This window comes from Panthera pardus, unplaced genomic scaffold (genome assembly GCF_024362965.1).
Source record: "Panthera pardus isolate Hobbes unplaced genomic scaffold, ASM2436296v1 HiC_scaffold_27, whole genome shotgun sequence".
NCBI lineage: Eukaryota > Metazoa > Chordata > Mammalia > Carnivora > Felidae > Panthera > Panthera pardus.
This window is the reverse complement of record NW_026526843.1, coordinates 17,300,584-17,328,073: the sequence shown is the minus strand read 5'-3', so window position 1 is coordinate 17,328,073 and position 27,490 is coordinate 17,300,584. Positions and strand designations below refer to the sequence as shown.

The 27,490-nt window shown below is 46.3% G+C and overlaps 1 protein-coding gene across 1 annotated transcript in view; it reads right to left on the bottom strand.

Moving 5' to 3' along the window:
- AFF2 (ALF transcription elongation factor 2) overlaps positions 1–27,490 on the bottom strand; it is a 454,379-nt gene that overhangs the window by 124,305 nt on the left and 302,584 nt on the right. The window contains exons 5-7 of the mRNA XM_053891974.1: positions 20,693–20,779; positions 15,298–15,334; positions 14,956–15,007 (exon numbers count right to left, since the gene is read on the bottom strand). Of these exons, the coding sequence (XP_053747949.1) occupies positions 14,956–15,007; positions 15,298–15,334; positions 20,693–20,779 (176 nt within the window). The remainder of the gene's footprint in view (positions 1–14,955; positions 15,008–15,297; positions 15,335–20,692; positions 20,780–27,490) is intronic.

Sequence of the window (27,490 nt, the reverse complement as noted above, 5' to 3'; positions counted from 1 at the left end):
TTTTAATGTTTATTTATTTTTGAGAGAGAGACAGAGCCCGAGTAGGGGAGGGACAGAGAGAGAGGGGGAGACACAGAATCTGAAGCAGGCTCCGGGCTCTGAGCTGTCAGCACAGAGCCTGACGCGGGGCTCGAACTCACGGACCGTGAGATTCTAACCTGAGCCCAAGCAGGCTGCTTAACCGACTGAGCCACGCAGGCGCCCCCGGGGCTGTTTATCTTCATGCAGAGTGAGGGGAGTTTCCCAAAGGTGGCATCTTAGGAGAATAGAGAAGCCATCTAATGCCTATCTCTATATTGCTGTAAATGCTCCTGCGTGGTCTGACCCTCCCTCCAACAAAGACAGAACACATTTTAAAAAGCCGCCCCATCCAGCACCTTATTGATAAAAGAAGAAAAAAAAATCCCGGGAACGTGGGGAGGCGTGTCTTCTGTATCAGAGACATGCTTACAGCTCCGGGGCGCACAGACCTCCTACGATGCTGCAAAGCTCAGCCCTGCCTCCCTTTTCAGTGGCATCTGACTCTGTTCCAAACGATGACGCCAGGTGAGCCTTTCACGTGGGCTGCCGAGGTCCTGTAGAGATTTTGTGTCCCGAGAGACGCTCGGCCACATCTCCAGTGACTGATGTGCCCACTTCCCGGTGGCTGTGAGTATTCTGCACACGCCGAGGGTCACATTCCGTCTCAAACGTTCGTCGGGAAAACGGCCCTAATTTTCTCACCCATTTCCCGTTAGATGTTCGGCTCATGGACTGTGCCCGTGAACCAGGCAAACTGAAGGGGAAAGAAGGGACTCGAGGATTAGGTTCCCGTGAGAACAAGAACAAGGCCATGTTTGATTGACTGCTGCTGAAATACGGCATTTCGCTAATTATGAATGAGCATTATGGAACTACCTCTGAGGCAGCCTGTGGCATCTCCGTCTCTACTTGGGTTAGCGAAAGCTGCTGGACTAGAAATAATTAATATTAATGATGAGCAAACTCTATAAACCACGGACCCCGATTTTTTAAGAAATAGTTTTACTGTTGGATGCCACACAAGTAAGCCTCATTTTGCACAATAGATTTGTGTCTGGAAAGTGCCTGTAAATTGATGTTTTGAAAATCAAACCATATTGTAAATGCATGAGATGAGCTTCCTATTTAGAGGAAACCTGCAGTGAATCATTTTCAAAGTGAAGGCTTCTTTTTAAGGGTGAAAAATTACCTTTTTATCTGTTTGGAAATATATGCTAGGATTTTTGTGACAGGTTCGCTTCGAGTGGGAAAACATCTCTATATGTCTTTTTTTTCCCTCTCCCACGTAAAATGGTGAGTTATAATCATTCAGTGATAAGCGTCAGGCAGCCAAACGACACCACAGTGGAGCGGGTGTGTGGGCGTGCAGCCTCTTGGTTTCATTGCACACACTGTCGCGACTTGCCTGCCTTGTCCTCTGCCTTCGTTTGAAAGGAAGGAACTGTTGAATTGCCATTTACGAGAAACAGTTCTTTGGAACCCTTATTCGAATTCAACTAAGAAAAGAGTTTTGGGGTGCCCGGGGGGGCTCAGTCACTTAAGCGTGGGACTCTTGATCTTGGCTCCGGTCGTGATCTCACAGTTCGTGAGTTCGAGCCCCTCATGGGCTCTGCGCTGACAGCCTGGAGCCCGCTTGGGATTCTCTCTCTCTCTCCCCTCGCCTCTCTCTCTGTGCCCCTCCCCGACTCGTGCTGTCTCTTTTTTCTCTCTCTCAAAATAAATAAACCTAAAGAAAAAAAGAAAAGAGTTTTGTGCCATAGCTTCAAACGTGGGAAATTATGTAATGGCTTTAAACCAGAAATGGCTTGATGTGCTCTGATGTGCATCATTAACTGTCTCATCATATCTAATCAAACTTTTTTTTTTTTCTACACGGAACTAAAAGACAACAGGCCTGAATTGTGGCATGATTTTAAAAGTCAAGTTACTTTACAGTTTAGAGGTAAAAGTTTTAGCAAGAGCAATGGCAGGACATATGCTTGGGAATGCCTCGTATTATTCTGGAATCTTGGAACAGGGCTTCTGTGAGTTTAACATAAAACGTTATGCCAAGAATGGTCTTTGGGAGGGTTGTTCTTCCACAGAGGTGGTCGGTCGCTTAACCAGGATGGTTCGTGCTGTCCAGGGAAAGATCACTTTCCAGAACATAGAAATTCATTTACTTGCACCGATACATTTATTTTACTCACAGATTCAAGCTCTCATAATAATAATAAAGGTGCCAGTAGCAAATACAATGGGTGGCAACTTCTAAATTACATAAATTACCGGACCACTTTTGATTCTGTTTAAGAGTTGATTTACGTCACATATGGAATCAAAGTGCTAAGACGTTTCTTTGCTCAGAAATACTATCTTCCAAGACTGTTTTAGACTGCCACTTAATATACCACTTAACTAAATTCCTTACAGTGTGCTTTTCCTAGCAAGGGAAGAAAAAAGATTAGTCTACTGGGTCCGAAAGAGATATTCAAAAAAAAACCACACACAAATATTTTTAAACAGTGCATATCTACTTTATGGCAATGTTCTCTTAACTCAGTGCTTAGGAGTAAAGGAAATAGCACCGCAGTGGATTATTTTTCATAGTTCACTCAGCAATGTGTTTACTAAGTCACTGTTACAACTACGCGCTTATATATTTTGATATACAGTATGTTCCACAATAGTGTGTCTTCTGAGATTTCTTTCTTATTTTTAAAACCTATTTAAATGTTATTTTACCTTCCCTCCCAGCAAAAACAAGCTTATTTCTCAAGGGATTCATAGTCAAGCCTGATCATAATTAAAGGCAGAGTCTGAAATGTCTTTTTAGACCAAGGAAACAGAAGCATCAGGAATGATTTGCCCAGGCAAGGGAATAGAGTGTTTATTTCACAGAATGGCGGGGGCTAGCCCATGAAATTTTATTCATATGTTTTCTTATTCAGACGAATCCCCTTATGCACGCATACAGGAAAAAAAAAAAAGGAACTCAGAAAAGGATTCTGTTCTATCTGATTAGAACACTGCCAACATGCTTGTTATGATATTTCAGGAGTAGTTATTCATGTACATGTGAACCAAGTGGTCCACGACTAAGACTCAGGAAATAAGCCCAGTGGCGATTTTACAAAAGGTGAGAGGCTGTCCTGGGAATGGGGGCGGGGCGGAGCACATCTTCGATCAGGCTCTGGTCCTCTGTTGTCCTCTCCGCTATGTCTGAGGAGGTACTGTCATTTCCCCAAACAATCGAGTTCAGGTGGATTCTGGGATGAGTAATTCCATGGGTAGGTAGGAAGGCCAGGGTTCAGGGATCTCTTATCAGAGCCGGCCGGACCTGGGTTCCAAGACACGAACCACTGCAGTGTGACGATTCAATTAGCTAGTGGATATCAACACTCGGCACAGTGCCCGGCACTTAATAAGTGAAGCTTTTATTTTTAAAAATAACCACAGAATTCAAAGTACAGCTGTGGCTGTGATAAGATGCTGTGATGAGCTCTGAGGAGGGGAAGAATGTGCCTAGCACCGAAAGTGTGTGCACACAAGACACTTCAGCCATTTGCCGTTTTTATCCCCAGGGGCTGGGGTATGTGGGTCAACAGAGGAAAGGTTCGACGTCGTCCAGGTTTGCTAGTTCTGGAGAGGTGGTGCCCCACCTGGGAACCTCTGGTACAATTCAGAGAATCGAGTGCAAAGCTCAGAGCACTCGGTAGTGATGACGGTACTAAGCGTGAGCATAATGAATCACCACCATTAACGTGTACCGAGAACTTCCGATGTACCAAACGCTGCGATCAGCACTTCAGCCGCTTAGTCCTGCGACGTAGCTGCTATTACTATCCCCGTTTTACAGATGGGGAAAACTGAGTCACAGAGAGGTTGAGCAACTTGCCCCAGATCACATAAGTAAACAATGGTGGAGGTGGGATTCGAACCCAGGCGACCTGGCTCCAGAGCCTGTCCATTTCCAGCTCAGCACTATACTGCTTTCCATGCGTGGATTGAGGAACGGAAGAATAAAATATATCAAGATGTTTGTAGTAATTGACACCTTCTGGATCCTTCCTGCTTTCTGGGTCTTTTTATCTACCATTCACCCGATGACGTGGGCTGGCTACCCACCGTGGAGCAGGCCTTGGAACCAGCTGCCGAGGAAAGGCAGGCGAATCCACACCACCCCTCTCCTCAAGCAGCTCGAATCTATTATGTTAAAGGTGCTACCTGGGGTTCGACAGTCCTCACGAGTGGAAAGTCTGCTGGTCGGGCTTTCCTGGACATTCCTGGGGTTTGGAGGAGGGATCATGATCGAATGTGTCTTCTGTTCCTCCACATCTCTCACTCCCAGCTACCTGACACTGTCTGACAGACTCTTTCCCACACGACAGGTTTCGTGTTGGATATCTGTCGTGTGGGAAAGAGTCTGCCGACTTGCCCGGAATGAGAGCGTCGCTTCTGTCTGAAACTGCTCCTTCCAGAGAGTTCAAGAGATGTTTTCTACGCATCGTGTAGGAAACACACATCGAAACCCTGTTACGAGCGTGTCAACAAAGAAATTCTAAAAGCCTGGTCAAACAACCAAAAAATTCCTGTTACGGAACCACAGACATAGCCCGCAACTGATTATAAAGCCAGGCTCACCACGTAGGGATGGTACATCCCTGAAATTTCAAACGCCTCAGCCCCTCATTTTCTTCAGAAGTGAGACACTCGCTATTGCTCGTTTCATTTCCCCGGCTCGGGAGCATCAATATGATTTCATGCCCTTTAGGCCACAGGGCAAATCACTGACTACTCACCCTCTTGATCCGAAAGTCTGTCGTGTGGCTGTCCTGCATTTCCCTACTGCGCCGAGCCCTGGGCACAGCCATCGGTGGTTTGGGAGTGGCTGCCACTTGGACCCCAGGACCCCTGAGGTTTGTCCGGGAAGGACCCCCCCCCCCCAGAAGTATCTTTCCTAAGTGTCTCTACGCCGTTCTTGTGCATCTTGGCTTCCCGCCACCCTGAAGTGCATTTCAATTTCATGCAAAAAACAGCTTTGCTTCAAACCACGGCCACCTTTTATGTTAAAAGAATCCATCAAGACAGAATCTTTTGGTGCCCCCCCCCAAACTCTTTCTAGCAGATGGAAAGGCAGATTATTTCAATGAAGAGGCTGTCGCTGACAATTGCAAGCAATGTTTTCTCAAAGTTCATAGCAACGGTGCACTTTTACGATTTCTTAGTGACTGGCAGGATCTAATCTTCAAGGCATGGTGACCACGATAGCATCCCCAAATTTTAATCCAGGAGTAAAGGTCAAGGCAGATCACAGTTTTCAGGTCCACTCGAATCTCCGAAGAGAGCACCCCCCAAAAACCATGAAGATAAAGGGCCGACCTAACCCCAAATCGCATGCACTAAGACAGTGAGGTTATAAAGAGTATGCGATTTGAGGGGAAAGTTTGCAAATTTTTCTACAAACGCTCAAACTATCACTAAATTGAATAAATGATACCTTGGGTGCGAGTAGGTGGGAGGGAAAACGCACCGAGTCTTGTCAATGTGGTAAAACATTCAGGAATGTGCTGGGCATAGCTAATCTAACCAGGGGAAGAGCGGTACACATGGGGATTGATTTTAGGTCAACTGCTCTCTGCCAGCATTGGGAATCGATCCTTTGATTCAAACCACATCGATACCACAGTTCTGAGAAGTAATGGTGGATATTAGCAAAAAGAGCACTCGACTAGGACTCGAGAAGCTTAGGACTAAGCCTTGCAACACTATGAGTTGTAGAAGCCTGGGCACCTCGCTCAAGCCACCCGAGCCCAACTTGCCTGACTCCTAACGTGGGGACAGAAGTCATGCAAATAAGTGCCTACAATCGGCTCCGTGAGCTCATCTGACAGCAGCACAATTCACTGCAGAATCTGAGGAATAGCGACTCTTCGTTTTCTATCTGATGAAGCAAAGGCTCAGGGAAGCACCGAGTGATGTCATGAAGTCACGTGGCAACGATTGCGACAACCGGGATTTGAACGTCCCATCTCCCGGCTCCCAGGATTGAGTAAGAGACCACATGTAACAAATGTAACACATGATTGCAGGGGCGCCTGGGTGGCTCAGTTGATTACACATCCAACTCTTGGTTTTAACTCAGGTCAGGATCTCACAGTTCACGAGTTCAAGCCTCACCTGGGGTTCTGTGCCAACGGCACAGAGCCTGCTTGGCATTCTCTCTCTCTCACTCTCTCTCTCTCTCTGACCTTCCCCTGCTCATGCTCACTTGCTCTCTCTCTCTCTCTCTCTCTCCCAAAATATATAAATAAACTTGAAAAAAATGGAAACAAAGCCATTAATGACTGTTCAACTGAAATGTGATACAGGTATGGCAGGCACACTATAAGAAATGAAAGTTTGAGTCTCGTAATCCAAGAATCCTAGAGTGAAATTCTAGCTCTTTCACTAACTAGGTCCACGATCCTGCGCAAGCCATTCACCTGCTAAGAGGAAATCTCCTTCTCCGTAAGGTCGGTTTACTCTTACACAGGGGCTGGAGGATGAAAGGTGGTGCATGGCGGGAGCAGACAAAGGGCACAGGGTCCCTTGGGACACCAGGAAGGCCCGGTGCCCGGCATTAGCTCTAGCAGCGGCTGGGTGGCCGTGGCTGTTTGGGGTGAGAACCTTCAGAGGACACGCCTGGGAGCAGTGGCAATGACGGCAGTGGCGGCATCAGTGACGACATGTGTACGTAAAGTGCCTAGAAGTGGGGGCTAGAGTTACCCAAGCGCAGTGTTCCTGTGCGGGTTCTATGCTTCCCTCCTCGCTGTACCACATGATGTATGAAACTGATTTCGGAGACACCTAGAAAAACTCTCTCAGTTTCCAGAGATCCTAGACAACTTCTAGATATTATGAGTACTAGGGCCTTTTGGGGGGGGGGTGGATTTCCTCTTGAAGGTCTAGAAATACTTCAGGTGGCAAATCATTACCTTCCACCCCCCTCCCCGGTTCCCTGTCTCCCACACTGCTCTCTCAGGCACCGTGGAACCTGAACGAAGGCAGTGTATTAAGGTCGCACTGGTGGGTCCTGGGTGCCAAGATCCCAGGGGGTAGCCAAGAAAAGACACTGTGTTCACTTGGGTTTACAAGGCATAACGTCCCTCTGTCCCTCTGTGCCCATCTTGGCAGCATATTTGGAGATGTCAATCAAAGAGCTTGGAGAACTTGTCCTGTTTGGGTCCTCATTATTGAAGTGGATGGATGACCCACCAAGAAAGGCATGTGTCAGATTTTTCAACTGATTTTACAGCTGTAATTGGGCACGCGTCTATAGTATTCCACCAATTCTACCAATTCTGTGTCAGGAAAGCAGAAGGGCTGTTTGTGAGACGCCTGACAGGATGGGAGAGAAGAATGAAAATAGTTTACGAGCGGGGTGGACATTCCTTCTCAGCTACTCCAGTCTCAGCTGTGCTGGTTGGTTGGGTTTCTCTTCCATTTCTAGGAATGGTCGAGGGGCTCACGTACTGTGCTGCTCTGCCTTCTGGACCTGGAAGATTTGTGATGCGCTCCAGCCCTGCAGCCGTCTGGGGACAAGGCAGCATGTTCTTTTTTTTTCCTTTCTTTCTTTATTTTTTAACGTTTATTTATTATTGAGAGACAGAGAGAGACAGAGCATGAGCAGAGAGAGGAGGAGACACAGAATCCAAAGCAGCCTCCAGGCTCCGAGCTGTCAGCACAGAGCCCGACGTGGGGCTCGAATCCACAAACTGTGAGATCGTGACCTGAGCCGAAGCCGGACGCTTAACCGACTGAGCCACCCAGGTGCCCCCAAGGCAGCGTGCTCTAACGGGCATGGGGAACTCTGGCTTCCAGTCCCAGCTCCCCCATCTCTAGCTGGAAGACTTCGGGCAAGTGTGTTCCCCAAGCTCAGCCTGGTTTCTTTTCACCTGTGGCTATCTAACAGGACTGACGTGAAACTCCCGTGAGGCTAACGCATCGTGCGAAAGTCTTTACGGTAATCAATCACGGTGGGATTATTTTCAGCATTACTTCCTTCCCTCCCGGTTACTGTTGAAAACATCAAGGGGAGTTTGGAAATAAGCCACTGGTTGATCACACTGGGAAGACATATTTTTTTAATTATTCCACTATGAAGGACATAAAAGCAACGTTTCAATTGTCAACCACGTTGGCGAGCAGGAAGGGTGATGGCTGAACCTCTCATGAAAACGGACCTAAACATCAGTTGTCTTCTTTTTGCTTTAATAGGGGAAAATGGAGATTTCTGGACAGAGACGCTGTTCCCACCACGGGTCACAGAAATCAACCTTAGTAAGTCCCTCAGAGGCACGGATCCGTCTGTCTCTCTGAAGGGAGCATCTTCCAGGCATGATGACACAATTGAGCTGCAGGACCCGAGCTGAGGACAGACCTGTACTTGCCTACGCAATGCCCACGTCCACATGGGCAGTGCATGCGAGACCCGACTCAGTGACGGTATTAAGATCGAATGCTCTCCCTGATCTAAACCAAACTGACGGCGACCATTGTGGCACGCACCTGCGGTCGGTCCAGTTGGCCTAATGCCTGGGCAAGATCACAACTGACTGGAAATCAGTAGGGCCATCTCCCAAGTGTCTATGAGATGGCTTTAGTGGAGGTTAAGGGCACATGCTCTGAAGTCTGTCTGGTTCTGGCTTTGTTATTTTGGCTCCGTGGGCAACTCACTCGATGCCTCTGAGTTTTGGTTTCTGCCTCTGTGGAATATAACGAGGTGACTGCCACAGGCTCGTTATAAAGGGACCAAGCGCCCGGCACATAGTGGGCACTGGGTAGATACGGGTTGGCTGAGGAACTGGTGTTATCAGTGTAACTCTAACCTTTGCTAACCTGGGAGCTCCTTCAGGGAGGGGTGTGTGGTGATTCATCCTCAATGTACCACAGAGCTCCGCCCGGAGCTTCACGGACTAGGGGCTTAATGCGTTTTTGCTGAAAGGGAACCAAAGTTTCAATGAGTGAATAAATATTGCTACAAACCAGGTAGAAAAAAAGAGATACTTGACTTTTGTCTGAGAGAAAGAGAGAGAGAGGTTTGCCTCTAATGACAGATTCTCACAATCCACCAGAAGCAGATGAATCTTGGGCACACGTACAACACACAAATCAACTCTGATCTTTCGAGATTTATGCCACCTGAGGAAAAAAAAAATACAAGACACAAAAATCTGTGTTTTGAGCTTTTGTCAGGCAAGTAGAAACCCACAGCTCCCGCTGAAGGAGCCCTGCCTCGCAGTCTTGGGGCCTGTCAAGCACCAGCAGCTTCGGCCCTTCTCCACGCGAACACTCCAAACGCCAATATTGCTTGTTGTCACATTAGCCAATATACGATCCTCAAAATAAAATCCTCTTGATGTCTGATTACTCTTCTTAAGGACCTCATGCTGATTCATTTCAAACTGTGAATTACCTTTAATTCACAGCTTGAACAGGCTGCCAAATTTGGTTTTCTCTGCTCCCAGGTGGCTGTCCCTGATGTGGTGGAGGACGTCCAAAAAAATATTAAGTCCTTAGGAAAAGTTGGCAAAAGCCCCGAGATGCAGGGCACACAAGACAGGTTCAAAGCAAGAGTTGGCATACGTCTCGATGTGAAACCCGGAATGGCGGGAGGCAGTGGAGCTCATCGAGTTTACCTGTTTATCAGGAGAGTTCAGTTGGGCTCCTGTAAGCCACAAACTGATCATCAACATCCCCCAATTCCAAGTACCCAATCACATACTCCGAGTAAGAATTCATCTGACTAAGAAAATCACAGCCCTTTTCTCCCCCTGCCTCATTACACAGGCACTTTGTTACCAGAACTTTATCCGGAAAGCAGACCGAACGTCTACTTATAAAAGAGTATATGAAATTGCCACCGATGTGGACTAAGGCTCCACAGTAAGCCCAGGCCATTCTCGAATCTCAAATCACATTCTCAAAACGAACATTTTCTTTTAAGTTTATGTATTTATTTTGAGAGAGAAAGAGAGGAAGAAGAAGAGAGAGAGGGAGACAGAGAGAGAATCCCAAGCAGGCCCTGCACCATCAGCACCCTGATGTGGGGCTCGAACCCACAAACAGTGAGATCATGACCTGACCCAAAACTAAGAGTCGGACGCCTAACTGACCGAACCACCCAGGTGCCCCAAAACAAACATTTTCAACGAGAAAAATTTAGGTAGGATGGGCAGGGTGGTGAATGTGAGGGTCTTTCTTTCTTTCTTTCTTTGGTTAAAAAACTTTTAAGTCACCTAAGAAATAATATAATGCTTGTTAGTGGTTATAATGAACTGGAAAACATTCTAATAATAATAATCTTTCTATTCTCTGTGGTAACGAACTCTTCCTACCACAAAAAGAAGAGTTTAGAAATAATGTTTTATTGGGGTGCCTGGGAGGCTCTGTCGGTAAAGCGTCTAACTTCAGCTCAGGCCATGATCTCCTGCCCGTGAGTTTGAGCCCCACATCGCCTCTGTGCTGACAGCTCAGAGCCTGGAGCCTGCGTCGGATTCTGTGTCTCCCTCTTTCTCTGCCCCTCCCCTGCTCACAGTCGGTCTCTCTCTGTCTCTCAAAAATGAATAAACGTTAAAAAAATTTAAAAAAAAGAAATAATGCTTTAGTTCAAGCAATTTTGACCAGGTTTTGCTATAATTTATCGTGGGACTCCTTCCCACTAACTTCAGCCGTACAAGTCTCCCAGTTTCAAAATGCCCAATGTGGTGTCCCAAATCCCTGAGCTCACGAGAGTACACGAAGAAGGGCAGCGTGGTGGGAGGAAGAGGCCTGCGTTCGGGCTCTCTTGCCAAGGAGCGGCGTCACTCACTCGGCCCTCTGTGCGCTCACGGCCGACGTGTCCGTTCAAGGTAAGTGTGCACGGTTAGTTTGTCTTCACGCTGGACTGTGCACACTTCACGAGGAGGGACCGTATTTTGGCTTTGCTTTTCTCAACGAAACAACGGAAAGAATCCGGAGCCCCTCCAGGATGGCTGGCAAGCACGGTAAGGTGATGTGAGTAAGAACAGTGGGCGTGGGCCCTGGGCCCTGGCCTCGTGTGCACACTCAACAGCACAATGATTATTGCCCGAGACCCTCTGCCATTCTTGTGACGGTGTAATTCCCCCTCCTCTCAACTAGGGCTACATTCAAGGATTTGTTCATGTGGCGTACAAGGCCATCGCCCACAGGTAAACTGAGACTGGCCACAACTAGCCTGTGTCCACAACGCCTTTCCTCAGGTCTCTGGGTCCAGGGCTGGGAGGTTTTCAAACCTGTAGCTAACACAAGTGAAAGAGGCGGTTTTATGGCAAGGAAAGAAAAGCGCTTTGGCTACATCTGCCTTCATATTGGGCTTTTATGGAAACTCTCCAGGCATTCAAGACAGCATGGCTTAAAACACAGGAGCTGCTTGATTAAAAGGGGGGCTGGATGGTTTCCAACTGGACAGAGTCCAGATGCTAACAACCAACTATAACAAAGGCACTACATTCACAAAATTACCTGACGTCAAGGACTGACAAGATGGATACCCTGGAGTTCCCGGATGCTGTCTGAAAATGCTTCTCGGGGCAACCGAACACATCTTACACGTTCCCATGTAGGATGGCTCATAAAAGATCAACGAGGTCAAGTATCTTTGTAAAGCCACTGTACTGACAAGGACTTGACAAGATGTTACACACTAGAAGAAGCAGTCCAACTCAACAAAGAAACCCCAAGTTCTTTGGGTTTGCTTTCAGTTTTCTCCTCCATCAGTCCTTAATGGCTTCTTGAAGAAACTAGAAAGTAACATACTGTCCAGTGTATACATCCAATCCCTGAATCTCATAATTGAAATAAATGGATCTTTCAGAGGCAGAATGCATATGGTACCACTGTACAAATATACAACTCTAGAGCCCCATGAAATTCAACTTGACCCTCATACGCCCATGTCCCACCCTCTTTTGGGAGATAGATCTTTTAGAAGCCTTGGGTGAGGCCTGTTCCAACACTCACAGACATGGAGGGAAACAAAGACAATTGGCTTTTCTTTCCTCCAGAGATTATTTTTTAATTTTTTTTTTGTTTTTAACGTTTGTTTATTTTTGACAGAGCTGGAGACAGAATGAGAGTAGGTTAGGGGCAGAGAGAGAGGGAGACACAGAATCCGAAGCAGGCTCCAGTCTCCAAGCTGTCAGCACAGAGCCTGACACGGGGCTTGAACTCACGAACTGTGAGATCATGACCTGAGCAGAAGTCGGACACTCGACCGACTGAGCCACCCAGGCGCCCCACCTCCAGAGATCATTAAGGGCTAAAGGTAAAGTCATTTTTGTGTTGTTAAATCTAGTTACTAAAGAGTATAACTTGTTTAAAAAATATAACCGTTTACATTTGAATTCTGCCAAATATTTGCGTGTGTACCTTTACACGTATATGCATTGCTCATCACTTTGCTTAACTTCCCTTAAGGAACTCTATCTGTATATTTTGAAATAAAAATACATGCACCCCCATGATTTACACTCGTATCCTCTGAATACCTAGGTCAGTGCTTCCCCCCACCCCGGTACTCTAACTACCATGAACAGAGATGGAAACTCAGGGCTAATGCTCTTGCCTCAATGGGCAGAGAGAGTTCTAGCCAGAGTGGGCAGGATATCACCTCATGGACGGACATCCCATAAAAAGCGCTGTCTGTCGATTAGATCTACCAGGCGAGGAAAAGACCCAGCTCTCCAAAAGCCAGTCAGACCGCTGGGGTCAGGCCCAGAGAGAGCAGCGGCAGTCAAGAACACAGACGGAGCCTGGCTGGTTCCCAGGTTGCATTCGCACATACTCGGATCAGTGTTCTCGAACCTGCTGCCCGTGCATGCAGTTCTTACAAATAATCCAGGCCCAAATGGAAGGTCTACATTTCTTCAGCTGGGGAAAAGAAGGCCAGATGAGGAAAACTAATAAAGTATTCCAGTAATTGAGGGATTCGGCTTGTAAGACTCCCATCTGTCTTACTGTAGTAGGTGGTGACTGCGTGTCCAGGACATTCGCCGGCCTCGGGAAGGGGCCTCGCCTGCAGCAGGGCCAGCTGAGGCGTTGTCTCCCACCAAACTTGGGCTACCCGTAGTCTGTCTACATACACACAGAATGTTCTTAGTTGCCGGGAGGATTACCCTGCCTGATGGAAAATCCTAGAAGCTGGCTTGAAAATCACACTGTAGTAAAATATGGGAGTGATAGTACTGGCTAAGTGGATGACCGTTTGGAAGCTAACAATTAAAAATAATTACCATCGCTCTATCTGTCCCTTTGTTAAACCCATACCCTACCATAAAGAAGGGAACTTATTCCAGCCAAAGTCTGAAGGACAATGCTCGGTCTTTAGATCCAGCAGCCAAAAAGAGAGTGGCTCGTTCAGAAAATCGACTCTGTATCTTTTCAGTTTTACCCATGCTTCCCATAGAGAACCTTAGTCCTATTGAATTACACAGTATACCCCTGTGCTATGAAGTGCTGTTTTCTGGAAATGCAGCCTCTAACTATAAATCACAATTGACGAGTTTATTTCTGTTAGTTACAAACTATTGAAATATTGACTTTTATGGTCTGTATGGAAATCAGCGTATTTCACAGCAGGAGCCTAATACTCTTGCTTTAGGAGTAGGATCATTTTCCAGTGGGAAAAAATATTTTTTTAAATTTTTTCACGTTTGGAAACCTGTGTTGATTCCCTAAGTGCTTGCGTGTGCACATGCGTGCACGCCCATGCGTGTGTGTGTGAATTTTACTGACATTTTAATGGGAGAAAGGTAAGGTAGGAGGATAAGATCTATTGTTTACTAGAATGACAAGAGAAAGGGCAAGTCAAAATGCGATGAATGGAAAACACTGAAATGAACAATATCAAAAATGATTTTGATTTCTGTGTTTCCATCTAATTTAGTCTTTAATTCAGGGTTATAGTTGTTTCTCCCCTTTCTTATTTTTGGTCACTTCTTTAAATGAGAATTCTTGGTTGCTGAAATTGAACCTTGATTAGAAGGTGCAAATCAGGCCAGAAAACCAACTAAGAGCACTGGCGATGGGAGCTTTGCTACCAAACGGAACCAGGAACGTGGACGTGCCATTGACTTTCACAGAGCCTTGGTCTATGTGGGAGTAATTCCCAGTTGTTTTATGTAATTTTTTGTGATCTTCCAAAAGGTGAGCAATTCACTTCAAGTGTGCCATTAGACCACTTGAATGTCATAAATTATTTCATTTCAAAAATTTTCAAGAAGGTGACTATTACTCACATAGAAAAGTCGACTTTCATTTTCTATTATTAGGAATGAAAGAAGTTGTGAGAGAAATACTCCCTTGATACGTTCTTGGACAAATGGATATTACAAAATCTACAACAGTTAATCTGAGGAAATTGGTTTCTCCATACCCCTTCTTCAGTTAACATTAATAAGAAATGAAGACGGCACTGAGTGAATCGTTCTGAACTTCAACCCAGCGCCATGTAATCTCTTATTCCCTCTCTTCCAGGCTGCCCTTGTTTGCATTTAATGTACAGTCCCCAGAAGACCTGCAAACATGGTTGCCGAGACGTGTCCTTTCCCCTCCAGTCGGGGTGTCAGAATGTTGTGTCTAAGGATGCCTGCAGCTGAAGTTACACAAAGTTCAAACAACCAGTCAAGAATCATAGTTGATTTCATACTCCAGGTACCAGTCCAGCCTGTATTTACATCATTACAGAGTCTAATGGTGATCTCGTTCAGTTTTACTGTGACTCACTTATTGTGGGCAATCTCATTCTCCTCCCTAACTGAACTCCATATTATTAGGAGCCAAGGTTCCTATTGCCAAGGAGCAGGACAGAGAACAAGATTCGCCCAGCACCGAGGCACCGTTCCCTTGCCAGATGCCCCCGAAGAAGCCTGTTTTGGAAATCAAAGTACTTACGACTCGAGCGGTACTGACTTTGTAGAAGCTCTGCCGGTCGGGTCGCTCCACTCTGAAAAGAAAGGCACACACAATTACTAGCCGTGTTTCCCACTGTCAAACGATCAGTCTCAATGCAACTGGTCTTCACACGTGCAGCCCTTCCAGTTACATGTTTTCACGGCATCCCGTCACAAATAACACATGAATAAAATAAAGGAGCCGCCTGGATGCATCACAGTATGACTTTTTGCTATTGTTAATCCATATGTTATGATATTAAGTAGGAATGAGAAGAAAGTGGGGGAGGGGGAGAGGCCATGAACGTTTGGACTGAGAAGAATTCTTTTTGAAAACACCTACTTTGTAAGGTGAATCCTGGGGTCAGATGTTGGGATTCCTATAAGGAAGAACACACATAATACAAATATTAGTTACAATGATACAAAGGGAACAGGACGCGTATCTTTTATCGTCGAAGATAGGACTTGACTAATGTTTGCACAAAGAGAGCCACTGTTAACGATTCCAATAACCCGGCTTCTGTGCAGAGCTCTATTCGAAGGATAAACATTTGCTAGTCGAACCTGCTGCAACATGACCATAACTGCCATTTCATCAGAACTGTAAGTTAAGACCGCTGTCTATTTGGAAATGTGTACAACGTGGGAACAAATGACCCACATGTGTGAAATTCAAGTGTTTAATTTCTCACTTAGCTAGGCAATGATGTCTCTAAGGAAGTAAAGGGGCCCTGGTTCAAACTAACAAATGATCATGGTTTTTGGAGAAGCGTAAACAAGACCGTAATTAATAGATGTGCTCGGTTCCTCCTTTTTATAGTAACCACTCCAGTTTTCTACCTTCGCTGTGACACGTGTGCAATAGGTGGGTCTCATTTTCACAAGAGAAGGGTTCTTAAGACTTCATTACAAATTTGGTGAAGTATGGGAAGCGATGTGAAATATGTCAGTGGAGCACATTATTTAAAGGGATTTGAATTTGATTTGAAAGGCATCCCGCACACAATTCATTCACTGTTTTTTGAGAAACGCAGATGTAGACACAGTGGGCTTTCGGGGAGCACGGCACACCTGTGTGGCGCCTGACGAAAATGGCAGGCAGGGGCACCGCAATGACGTACAGGGCGCGCACGACACCGTGCGGATGGAAGGGAGAATCCTGACTGCGAGACAAGAGCCTCGAAAGGGAGACCGTGAATTCAAGTAAACGCAAGAGTCAGTTATGTCAACCACCGTTGTAAGTAATCCATTCGTGAAGCCGAATCTTGCCACCCTATAGAAGAAAAATAGAATCGCAGCATCACTTGTCTTTGAGAGAAGCAATCAAGAACAGTAACACTGTCCTTTCACGGAAAGCGAGTTCTGCTACCTATTTCGCATGATTCTGCTGCCCGGGAGACTTCCCTTCCAGCAAGATCGCCACTCCAGAAGACTACCATAAACTCCACAAGAGATGGAAAAGGCTTCTCAACTAAAGAGCTATCACAAAGCCCATGCAGATTGCTGCTCAAAGATTTCTCTACCCTCACTCGATAGAGAATTGACTTCTGACGAAAAACTCTAATAAGCTTGGCCATTTGATTCCACTCCTTAGCAAATCATAGATGGTGGGGAAGGGGAAAACAGTACCAGAGGCACAACAAAGTCAGAACTTAAAAAGCACAAGAGTCTATGGCCACTTAAGACGGAGGCAGGCATTCCTACCCATCTTAATAGCTCCCGAGGGCATAATTACGGTCCAGTACAGTATTACAGCATAGTTCCATCTCCAGCGCTCATCATGATGTCTAAGTTACAAAGAAAGACTAAAGCGTGTTCAGTATAATTTTTATAAGAAGTCAGAAAAATATTAATTACATCTCAGAAAGATTCGTATTACATGACTCCTATGGAAGGCCAGCCTTTAGTTATCCAAGAATTTCAATCATCCAAAATACCTCATCTCCCAGAATGAGTGGTTAACCATTTGTATGTCCTTAACTATACACCAATAATTCTACCTGTTATTTTTTAAAAGGGACTCCATCACAACTGTATGGGGCAAGTTTGGGCTCATGTACCCCTAGAAATCAAATGACAAGGTCGAAAGTCAAGTAGACCAAATACTTGATCAGAGAGTGAAACATACCGGTCCCAGAAATCTGGACTGAATTTTTAAACATCATCCAAGAATTCTGGACTTCAGACTGGAACCGTCAGTTGTTCAAAGCATCAGGGAAGTGACTCATGACATGAATTCGAGGGTTATGTTATTTACTGAATTTGACTCACTGGAGTTATGTATTCCTGATACCATTTTTAATGTTAAGCTGGGTAACCCTTTTTAAAAACAGAATTCCAAAAAAATGAAACACCTCTGGATATTACCCAAGTTACTGTACAAACACACCCAACCCTGATCGGAAATGGCTTGGTTGTGGGAAAAAATTTGCATTCTTCATGCAATAATTGTTGATGCACATAATCCAAAATTAAAAAAAAAAATGTCTGACTTCAATCTGTGAATTTTGCTCATAGATATGTCATACAAGTAATTTTAGTAATAGACTTGATAACGATGCCAAGTTGTGTTCACAAACTTCTGTGAGGCTATTTAAAACAATTTTTTTACCGTTTATTCATTTTTGAGAGACAGAGACACAGTGTGAGTGGGGGAGGGGCAGAGAGAGAGAGGGAGACACCGAATCCGAAACAGGCTCCAGGCTCTGAGCTGTCAGCACAGAGCCCGAGGCGGGGCTCGAACCCACCGACCACAAGATCATGACCTGCTCAACGGACTGAGCCACCCCAGGCACCCCGAGGCTATTTTAAATAACAGCCTTGATCATCCTACAATGAGAGGCTCCCATAGGATCTAGATTCTAGAGCAGGGATTGGTCAACTTTTCCTGCGATGGGCCAGATACTAAATATTTTAAGCTTTGGGGGGCATGCAGTCTTCTGTCGTAACGATTCAACTCTGCCACAAATTTGTGTGGTTGGATTCCAAGACAGGTTGGTTTACAGACACTGAAATTTGAATTCATATCACCCGTGTTATTTGACATCATTCACGTAACTCCTAATACTCGTAACAATATTCACATTCTTTTTCTTTTGAAAATCCTAACCGTTTAAAAAACCTAAAAGCCCACAGGTTGTAGAGTGCCAGCCTCTGTCTGGAGTTTGATTACCTCCACGAAGCCTTGACTGAACTTCCCCTGAGGACACTATTAGCTCCCTCACTTCTGCTGAGCAAGGTATTCCCTTCCTTGTGAGTTTTTTCCATTCTGTCTGAAAAAACACGGCACTTTCAATTGGGGATGGATAAGTAAACTTCAGTAAGTTGGGAATTTTAAATGGTGTCTGCTTTTGTAAGTTTGCAGAATCACGGACTCTTTGACCCGAAAAATCCAGTGGGAGGATACAGCACGCACCCACACGTGTGCGCATGTGCACACACCTCCACTCAGATGGTACAGATGGGGAAAGTGAGGTTCAGAAGAACTTGAATGGGACCACCTCGCCAGCAACCGGCAGAGCCAGGATTAAAAGCAGCCACGTCTGCAGCTCCGAAGGCAAATAAGACAGAACCTGTACGGCTGTGCAAACTCTATCACGTGTGTACGAGATAGATGCTTTCTGGGAGGGTGCTGTCACCTAGTTCCGGTGCAAGCACTGAGGAAAGGGGGCTCACCCCAGTCACATGTTTTTACTGTATGTGTCCGCGTTTTGGAAGATGAAATTTAAACCGAGGCATCTGTAAATCTGTGTAATAAACACATCACCAGAACACCTGAATCTAAAGGCTGGTATACCTGATTGACTAGCTGGGTCATTCGGGGCACATTACGTTACTCTGTGCCTCAGTTTCCTCCCCTGTGTATTAGGGAGAGTCAAATTACCAATCTCTTTGGGTATGAAGGAATGAATCATTTACTAGATATTATCGGCTTAGAACATGGCAAGGCATGTCGCAGGCATTATGTCGTTGATGGCATTACCGTTATTTAAAATGTACTCTTCTTTCAGACCAACGTTTTGGCAGGAACCAAGTGAAACAAAAGAGTGGGTGTGTAGCCATCCCGGTCTCACCATTTTATCCCAGTCGCTTCTACCTTTATCATGGGGTCGATGGGAGCACAGATAATTGGCAGAAAATGCGAATTGCGCCTGATTCCAAATTGTGCACTTACTACAAAAGCCCGTTTAAACAACCGGTTCTATTGTATACACTGGTAAATGTCAAAATCGCAACTTGCGCGGATGATCTCTAAAATTGGAGAACGCAGCTGAAAACAATGCAATTGCTGTATCAGTGCGTTGGATTCAACGTCCGAAACGGCTCAGCCGATCCCTTGGCCAGGATGCTAGGGAGGCGGACGCCAGTCCAGGGCGGCCTAAGGAGGGACAGTGGGTTTACGGGAGGGGATGACACACACCCGACACGGACAGAGAGGGTTGCTGCTCACTTACTTCTGACCCCTTTCACAGGTGGGAGGGGATAACTGAACGCAGTTTAGGCCAATGTTATTGTTGAACTCATGGCCCTAAACACTGAAGGGTCTGACTGGGTTTCGGAGTCTACGCTCCTTGGCTGGCACTCGGGGTCTTTCACAGAGACGCACTTGCTGGCCGGGGGTTCATCTCTGTCCGCCTCCCATCACACGCCTCTGAACCAGCCCCTCGAGACCATGCCAGCATGGATCGCACCGTGACCCCTCATCTCGCCGTGCCTCTGCCCGTCCTGTTCTTCCGCATGGAGTGTTCTTCTCTTGGGCCCTTCTCCGCCCCTCAAAGTGGTTCTCGGAACCTTTCATTCTCTATGAAGACATTTTCTACATTGTTTTGTCATTTAGCTCATAACATGTAGAGGGTTTTTCTTCACCCCTAACTTTAAGTCTGTTGTATGTCCTCAGAAAATGGTTTCTGAATAAATGGATGGATGGATGAACGGATGGTTAATTGGATGGAAGGAAGGACGGGAGAAAGACATTACTTTTTCTTTTAAAGTGTGCTATTAGAATAGCCACGGTTACTTAGGCATTTTAGAAACTGATGGCGAGAGAAAATTCTTACTGGGAGCAGGTGAGGGGAAAAAATGAAACATTTGACAATAGCACTGTAAAAGAAGTTCTGTCAATATGATGTGTTGGCGTGTAAAGATCTGTGTGCTTGTGCGCAAGGACTGGAAGGTGATATACAAAATTGAAAATCGATCCATTAGGGTGAAGAGTATAGGTTTTTTTGTTTTTGGTTTTGGTTTTTTTTGATTAAAAAGTCTTGGATGGGGGCACCTGGGTCGCTCAGTCGGTTCAGCATCCGACTTTGGCTCAGGTTATGATCTCACAGTTTGTGGGTTCGAGCCCCGCCTCGGGCTCTGTGCTGACAGCTCAGAGCCTGGAGCCTGCTTCGGGTTCTGTGTCTCCCTCTCTCTGCCCCTCATCCTCTCTCTCTCTCAAAAGTAAATAAACATTAAAAAAATTTTTTTAAAAGTCTTGGATGTTGCTGCTACATCATCTATGTGGACAGGGGCTGTGCTCTAGGCAGTACACCACACAAGCCAGTGTCTGGGGGTATATGCTCCTGGAGACTCTCGGTAAAAACAAGATTTCTATCAACATCCCAAGGGGCAAGAGGAAGTCTAGATTTTAGGGCACCAGAGCACCAAGGCCATTTTTATTTTTAAGGATCCAACTGGAAGACCGGTACAATTAAACTAAGATAAAGGAAAATGGAGGAAGGAAGAGAATTGACCTGTCCTGGGATGGAAAGTGTGTTCTTCTCAGAGTTTCCAGAAGTATGCATGGCAGTGAGAGGAGCAGGCCAGGAATGGGTCATCTCCTGGTGAGGAAAAACAAAGCAACTTTATTTTGGGGCATTGAGAAAATGAAACACCTTCTTGGCACTCAATATAGCAGGGCCCTTTATAAATACTTACTGACTTAGTCGGCCTAGTTGTTTTCAGGGGAACTGAAATTCATCCACTCCATTCCCCCTGCCCCATACCGGTGCTTGAAGCCTACCTGTGACACGCAGGGCCATCCAACACCCACTTGCACAGTGCCAGTGACAGGGAGCTCCCTAATGCTTGACGCTGCCTGTCCCACATGACACAGCTCGATCACACTATTCTTCCTGGTCGTGAGCCAAACGCCTGTCTCCCAGGGGCTTCTACCTACGGATGGTACTTTGCAACTGCACAGAACACGTCCCCTCTTCCTTCGCATGACAAGCCCTCAGCTGCTGGAAGACAGCAACCCTGTCCCCTGGTGTCGCCTCTTCTCTAGTCTGAGACATTTGCAGCCTGTTCGTTCATTCGTTGGGAACCTTCAACTTTTCTTCTAAGGCTTGAGTTCTGCATTCTGTCAACTATCTGAGGCGCTCCCAGGAAGGACTCCTGATTGCCTGGGGCTCTTCTCATTCCGGGTCTCCTGCAGCGGGTGTGATCTGGCAGCTCAGGGGGAGGGCAGCACTGTCACTACCTGCGTTCTGGACACAGATTGGGCACGCGCCGTTGCTTTTCCCAGGCAAAGAAGAGGCAGCCGAGGAGAATTCTTTCTCATTCCTCGAGAAGGTTCCTGTGAGATTGGCGGCACCGTTCCGCCCAGCCGTACCCACAGGGTGTCTGCGAGTCCAAGTCTCCAAAGTAGGAGGAGCTCCTCGGGCTCCCGCTCTCCGTTATCAGCAGGGGCACCTTCCCGATGCCTTCAAACACTCGGTTTGAAAAGAGTTGCTGTTCAAATCTTACCGGAGTCATAGGGCTCGTGGCCGACACACTGTACCCAAAGAGGAAGGATAATTAAATCACATGCTTCACATCCCAGCACCAGCGATGACAAAGTTTGTGAGACGGGAGGGCACCCTCGTGTGTTGTATTCATCAGACATTTTGGTATATAAACATCCGACATAAAAATCAGTGCCATAATGGAAAGAAAGGAGAGCTTTGGGGAGGAGCGGAGAGGATCAAAGTTTATGAAAGGCCTTTTTTAATGAGTCAGTTACATAATACTTTCCCCCAATCTTTATGGGTAACATAATTAGTCATTTCAAAGGTAATATTAATAAGAACTCTCAGGTAGCACTAAAACATGTTTTTTTTTCCTTCTATAATTACCCAGTTCAAAAAGAGTCTTTGATGTATGAAGAGCGGTAATGCAAGGAGATACTTCACAGGTTCATTCACAGTGCAGCGCTGAAGCCGAATTTGTAAGTATGATTCAGACAAGGGCTGACACAGATTGGGTTCTACCTCGCACTATTTAACAGGAGGTGCTAAGGACATTAAAGATGCATACAAGATTTAGAGGGGATGCTTAACCTACTTAAGAGAGAGACTATTTTCAAGTGGTTTTGAGTTGTGCATTTGTATGCAATTGATCACGTTCGTGACAAATGCTGTTTATGCATTCATCAAAACTGGTCCAAAGTAACTCTGTGTGACAACAGTTTAAAGTCGAGTTCTAGTTACTGAATGATTTCTTTTAAATTTTAGATGTGTGGTTTTTTTTTCCTGATTAAGGCTGGTCTTCTCCAAAATTAGTTCATTTACAAGATACAGGTCCTAATTTGGCCCGAGCTAACGAAGGGGCAGTAAGCCCTAGCCTGGGATAAGAAGTGTTGTCTCTCATCGGCAACTGGGGAGTATGCCTCAATCAATGAGAGGCTTAGTTATTTCCCTTTCCACCACTGGCTTTAGAGGTGTGCCTCTGGGCTTATTAAAAGGTGTTTCATACGCCTGGAAGGATGAACTCCCTCCTCAGGGATGTACCTTCTCCCCCAGATCATCTGAATTTACTCGATGGTGGAATCGGATGATATTGAATTACCCCCAGAGTGCACCATCGAGTAAAACTGATTCTCCGTATTTGAAACGCGAGATTTCATGAAACGGCAGGCCTATTGCATATTACCACCGATGCATTTGATTAAGGTAGGGAGGATGCAGTTGAAAGGAATATAATTTCCTGAAAAGATATCTTCAGCAAGGAACGTTGGAGCAAGCTCTTTCACTTCTCAAAATGAGCTAGACCCGTAAGGTGTGGAGAGCTCACAGCAGATTTTCCACTGTCATCCTTTTCATTCACACTCGAAGGATATTAATCTATTTTTATGTTCTTGCTATTCCCAAGATAAGAACACCCGTGCACCCTTATCCAATTGTCCTAAGCCTACCTATTCATCAGGCTCCAGTGCTGACCGCCCAGGCTTAACACCAAGCGTCACTCCTCCACTAACAACAAAAATCTCACACGCACACACAGACATGCATGCACGTGAGGCTGCTCTGTAACGCCTTCGATCCTCCCCAAGAAAGAAATGAAGCAGGGACTCATCTTCCCATTGGGCAGTGGTAAGTGAATGCTGGGGACTCCAAAGCACACATCCTTTCCACTACACCACATAGGTTGACTGTTATTGTAAAGTCGACTAACATGGTTAATTAAGTTAATGGAGAAAGGACTAAGTAAGCAATGACGTCTTTATCTTTCAGTATTGGACAAAGAATAGGCTTCACAGGCAACAGAGCATGCTATGTAATTTCTAACAATGGGGCAGATGCTTAAATTAATGTGATCTGAAGACTTCACAGTCAAACCCAGCAGAATCAGAAAAGGCCCAATTTTCCACCAATGATTATTTCTCCACCATATTATCCGTACGATGGCTCACGGCTAAGACGCTAATGGATCCAAAACAACTTGTGGGTAGAATCACTTTGCTGGACTTAGACACACAAGCTGGGTGTGCCACTGGCTGAGGAGCAGAAGATGGTCTGGATTCCAGACTCTCCTAATTTCAAATGCATCCCATACTCATCTAACACGGAGCTGTCCGACTGGCTGTTATTTGTAATAATAGGATGTTGTCCCAAGCCTTGTCTTATTCAACTTCGTATCTCCAGTGCCTGGTATGTGGTACCTGGTTAATATGAGATGCTGTTATTAGCATCTACAGTTTCTATGCATGGATTAATAATAAGAATCATAACCGAATTGATAAGAAGAATAATAACCATACCAAGATTCGCCAAGCGCTTACCGTGCACCAGATGCTTATTTCCCACACTCGGTCTTTTGGCACTACAAACTAAAGAGGCAGGGGTCACTATCATACTCCTTTGGAGACACAAAGAGGTGACGTGACTTGTCCAAGGCCACACAATTAGTAAATGGCGGGGTCTGCTTGGTGAATTCCCCGCATTTTGCTCTAACTTGTACTGCGTAGTCATTATGCATTAGTCACTGGGATCTACAAAGGATACAAAGTCAAGAACCTTCCTCAGAAGGGCTCATGCTGCTGGATGTGCTAACCACCTCGCGAGCCGTGTGCACACACGTACGTGTGTGTGCGCTCCTGAGTGCGTATATTTAGGTTAAAAAGCATAACATGAATATTCAGGTCCTTACCTCGAAGAGTTAACTGAAGAGATGATTCGTTTTTCAGATAACCATTTTAATGAATAAAAGGTGGGATCTCACATATTTCATTGTTGTTGTTGCTAGAATCAGAAAGATCCCCAAAAGACCCCCGGACGAAGAGTAAGGAGAGTTTAACTCATGTCTGAGTTTGGCCAAAAGCTACCCGAGTGAGCCCGGTCAAGTTGCTTGCCCGCTCCGGGCCACAGGAGAAAGGGAGCTAATGCGCGTGCAAGGTTCCGGGAAGCACACGGTGTCAAAGGCAAGGTTCGTGGCAACCTGGCCCGCGAGCAGAGCTAGAGCATTGCCAGCATGAGCCCAGCAGATGGGTAGCTCAGGCTCCGTCCGCGGCTCCAGATGAGAGGGGCTCTGTCCACCTTCCCCCTTCCCCTTGCTGAAATGCTAAGAACAGAAGTGTAGCTTGGGAAGTACCAGTAAGTGGGAACAGCTGAATGCTTTTAAATTACAAGGACGACCGAATAGACGAAGCCACGAAATCAGGCCGGAGTTGATTTTCACAGAGGCCTGGACTGAAACGACCTTGGACTCCAACTTCCACTGGGGGAGGGGATACTTTTCCTTCTGTTTTTCGTTCCAGGAAGTGTAATAGGATAGTAAATATATACACTGCGCAGTCTGCCATGCCTCCGGGGCCTCGGGATGCAGGAACATCGGCACCCCCTTTTCTCCAAAACGAACGTAAACTTGAGACTCGTGAGCTCAGCCCATGTGCCCCGACCAGGTGAATGAGGTATGTTCACTGGAGAGTCAAATCTGCTTCTTTAGCCAAAGCGCCCCCCTTCCTCCTGAGCAAAACCACGTGTGTGTGGGGGGGGTGGCGGGGGGGGGGGGGGGGGATAAGGGGATGTTAATAATTTACCAGAAAACCTAATTTGCTTGAATGAATGATTTAGAACCTTTGTATCCATGAGCCCCAGCAGCTCTCTGAAGAGGCAGACATGGGGGCTGAGGTGGAGTTAGGCATCAGGGTGGCCAGGCAATAAGGGTCAAGGGCCCTTGGTGTCCCTGGCAGGGTCTGTCCAGGGAACTGGGCCTCGGGAGAACAGCAGCCAAACCGTTCCTCAGTCCTCAATCCGCTGTCACTTGCTAACTGGCTGAGGGAAGCCAGGCAGGGAGAGTATCTGCACAGACACCTGTAGCAGCAGTGGGGCTGTTCGGTAGGAAATGGACCACAGGGCTGAGGTGGGCCGTGGAGTGGGCCCCCGGAGGGAGCCCAGCACTCAGCCGGGAGAGGAGTCTGCACACGCTGCCACTCCCAGTGTGGCCTCCCAGCAGGCAGCCCCTGCAGAGACGTGCACCTGCTCCTCCTGGCCGGCTCTCCTTCCCGGCAGGCCCTGGGAGGACAAGGACTGGAGGCTGGAGCCCTTTGGCCAGGGTCGTAAAAGTACCCATGCGAGGAAGGAGGGTGCAGGGGAAGAGCTACTGGTCTCTCTCTGTCTCTCTCTCTGTCTCTCTCTCTGTCTCACTCTCCCTCCCCTCTGGGCCCTCCCAGGATAGACACTGTGTTTCCCAGACTGTTTTCTCCTAAAGATGCTCCTACAAAATATCCCGCTTACTTCGGGTTCAAGGGTGTATTTAACCCTGACCAGGCCACAATCTAGCACATCGATAGCACCTGGGAAATGAGGACCTAGTTGGAAGACTGGATTGCCACAGTACATCTTGGCCCCACTGAGGCATTTACCAAACCTCACACAGAACTCCTACAGCTAAGGATGGAGATGTGCAAGGCGCATTAACATGCCCTAAGCTGAATAAACTTACACAAATTGTTGAGTAAATAAGGTCAACCTAGAAGGCAGCCTCCAGAGGCATTTCCTAAGGCTCTGCCATTTGTGGTCCTTCCTTGTTTACCAGTTTTAATGATAATAATGCCTTACTTGTTATTGGGCCTTCTGATTGACAGAGATACTCAGAAGCACTATCTCATTTAATCAACAACTTAAGAACATACAACATGTGTGCTTATCAAAACTGTAGGTGACACTAAACTGTGAATATCAAAATTCAGAAACACGTTGCAAACCTGGCCTGAAGCCAATAAGATGAATTTTAACAGAGGTAAATGAAAACTGCAATTATGTTCTGCAAACCAAGTGTAAAATTGCAGAATGAGAAAGCCCACCTGACTTAGCTGTGATTCATGGGATGAAAATGCAAGGATTTTAGTTGACCCGAAGCAAACTTGAGGGGATTCAGCAGCCAAAAGAACCAATGCCAACACAGGTGATATCAAGGTAAGTATGCTGCCTCCAGTGCAGAAGACGATCATTGATTGCACACAATAGTACGCTGTATGGGACAGGCCACATCTGAAACACACCGCCATCCTGGATGGCTCATTTCAGCAGGGGCCTGGGAATACTGCGCTCTCTTAACAGGGATGGCTGCTAGAACTGGAAGAGCTTGGAAAGCATTACAGGTCTAAATGCACTTTAAGAGAGAACATCTAGGGGGCGCCTGGGTGGCTCAGTCGGTTAAGCATCCAACTTCAGCTCAGGTCATGATCTTACACTCCTGAGTTCGAGCCCCGAGTTGGGCTCTGTGCTGACAGCTCAGACCCTGGAGCCTGCTTCGGATTCTGTGACTCCTTCTCTCTCTGTCCCTTTGCCTCTCACGCTCTGTCTGTCTCTCTCAAAAATAAACAAACATTAAAAAAAACATTTTTAAAGAGAACATTTAGTCTACAGAAGAGGGAAGGTCTGGGAAGTGCATTCAAATATGAGAGAGCCTAAGGGCTCTCATATGGGAGAGATTTGGAACCTGCTTTGTGGACCAAGAGGTTAGGACTATGTCCTGTAGGGAGAAGTTACCGGGGAACCAATGTTAGCTCAAACTATACAAGGTTTTCCATTCATGTGGCCTTTTCAACCATGGAGCCTACTGCTTTAGAAGGCAATGGGGGCGCATCTCTAAAGGCAAGGGGGCCTGTGCCCAGGGTACTAGAAAAGGGATTCCTAGAGAGGCAGGGGAGGGAGGTTAAGGACCAACCGCACCGCCTTCCGTGAACCTTTGATCGTCTTCTTCATCTCGGTACGGCCGAGGATATTTATGGTGCAAAACTGAATCTGAAAGAGCAGGCTTTGCTGTTATTGTTGTTGTTTTACGTGACA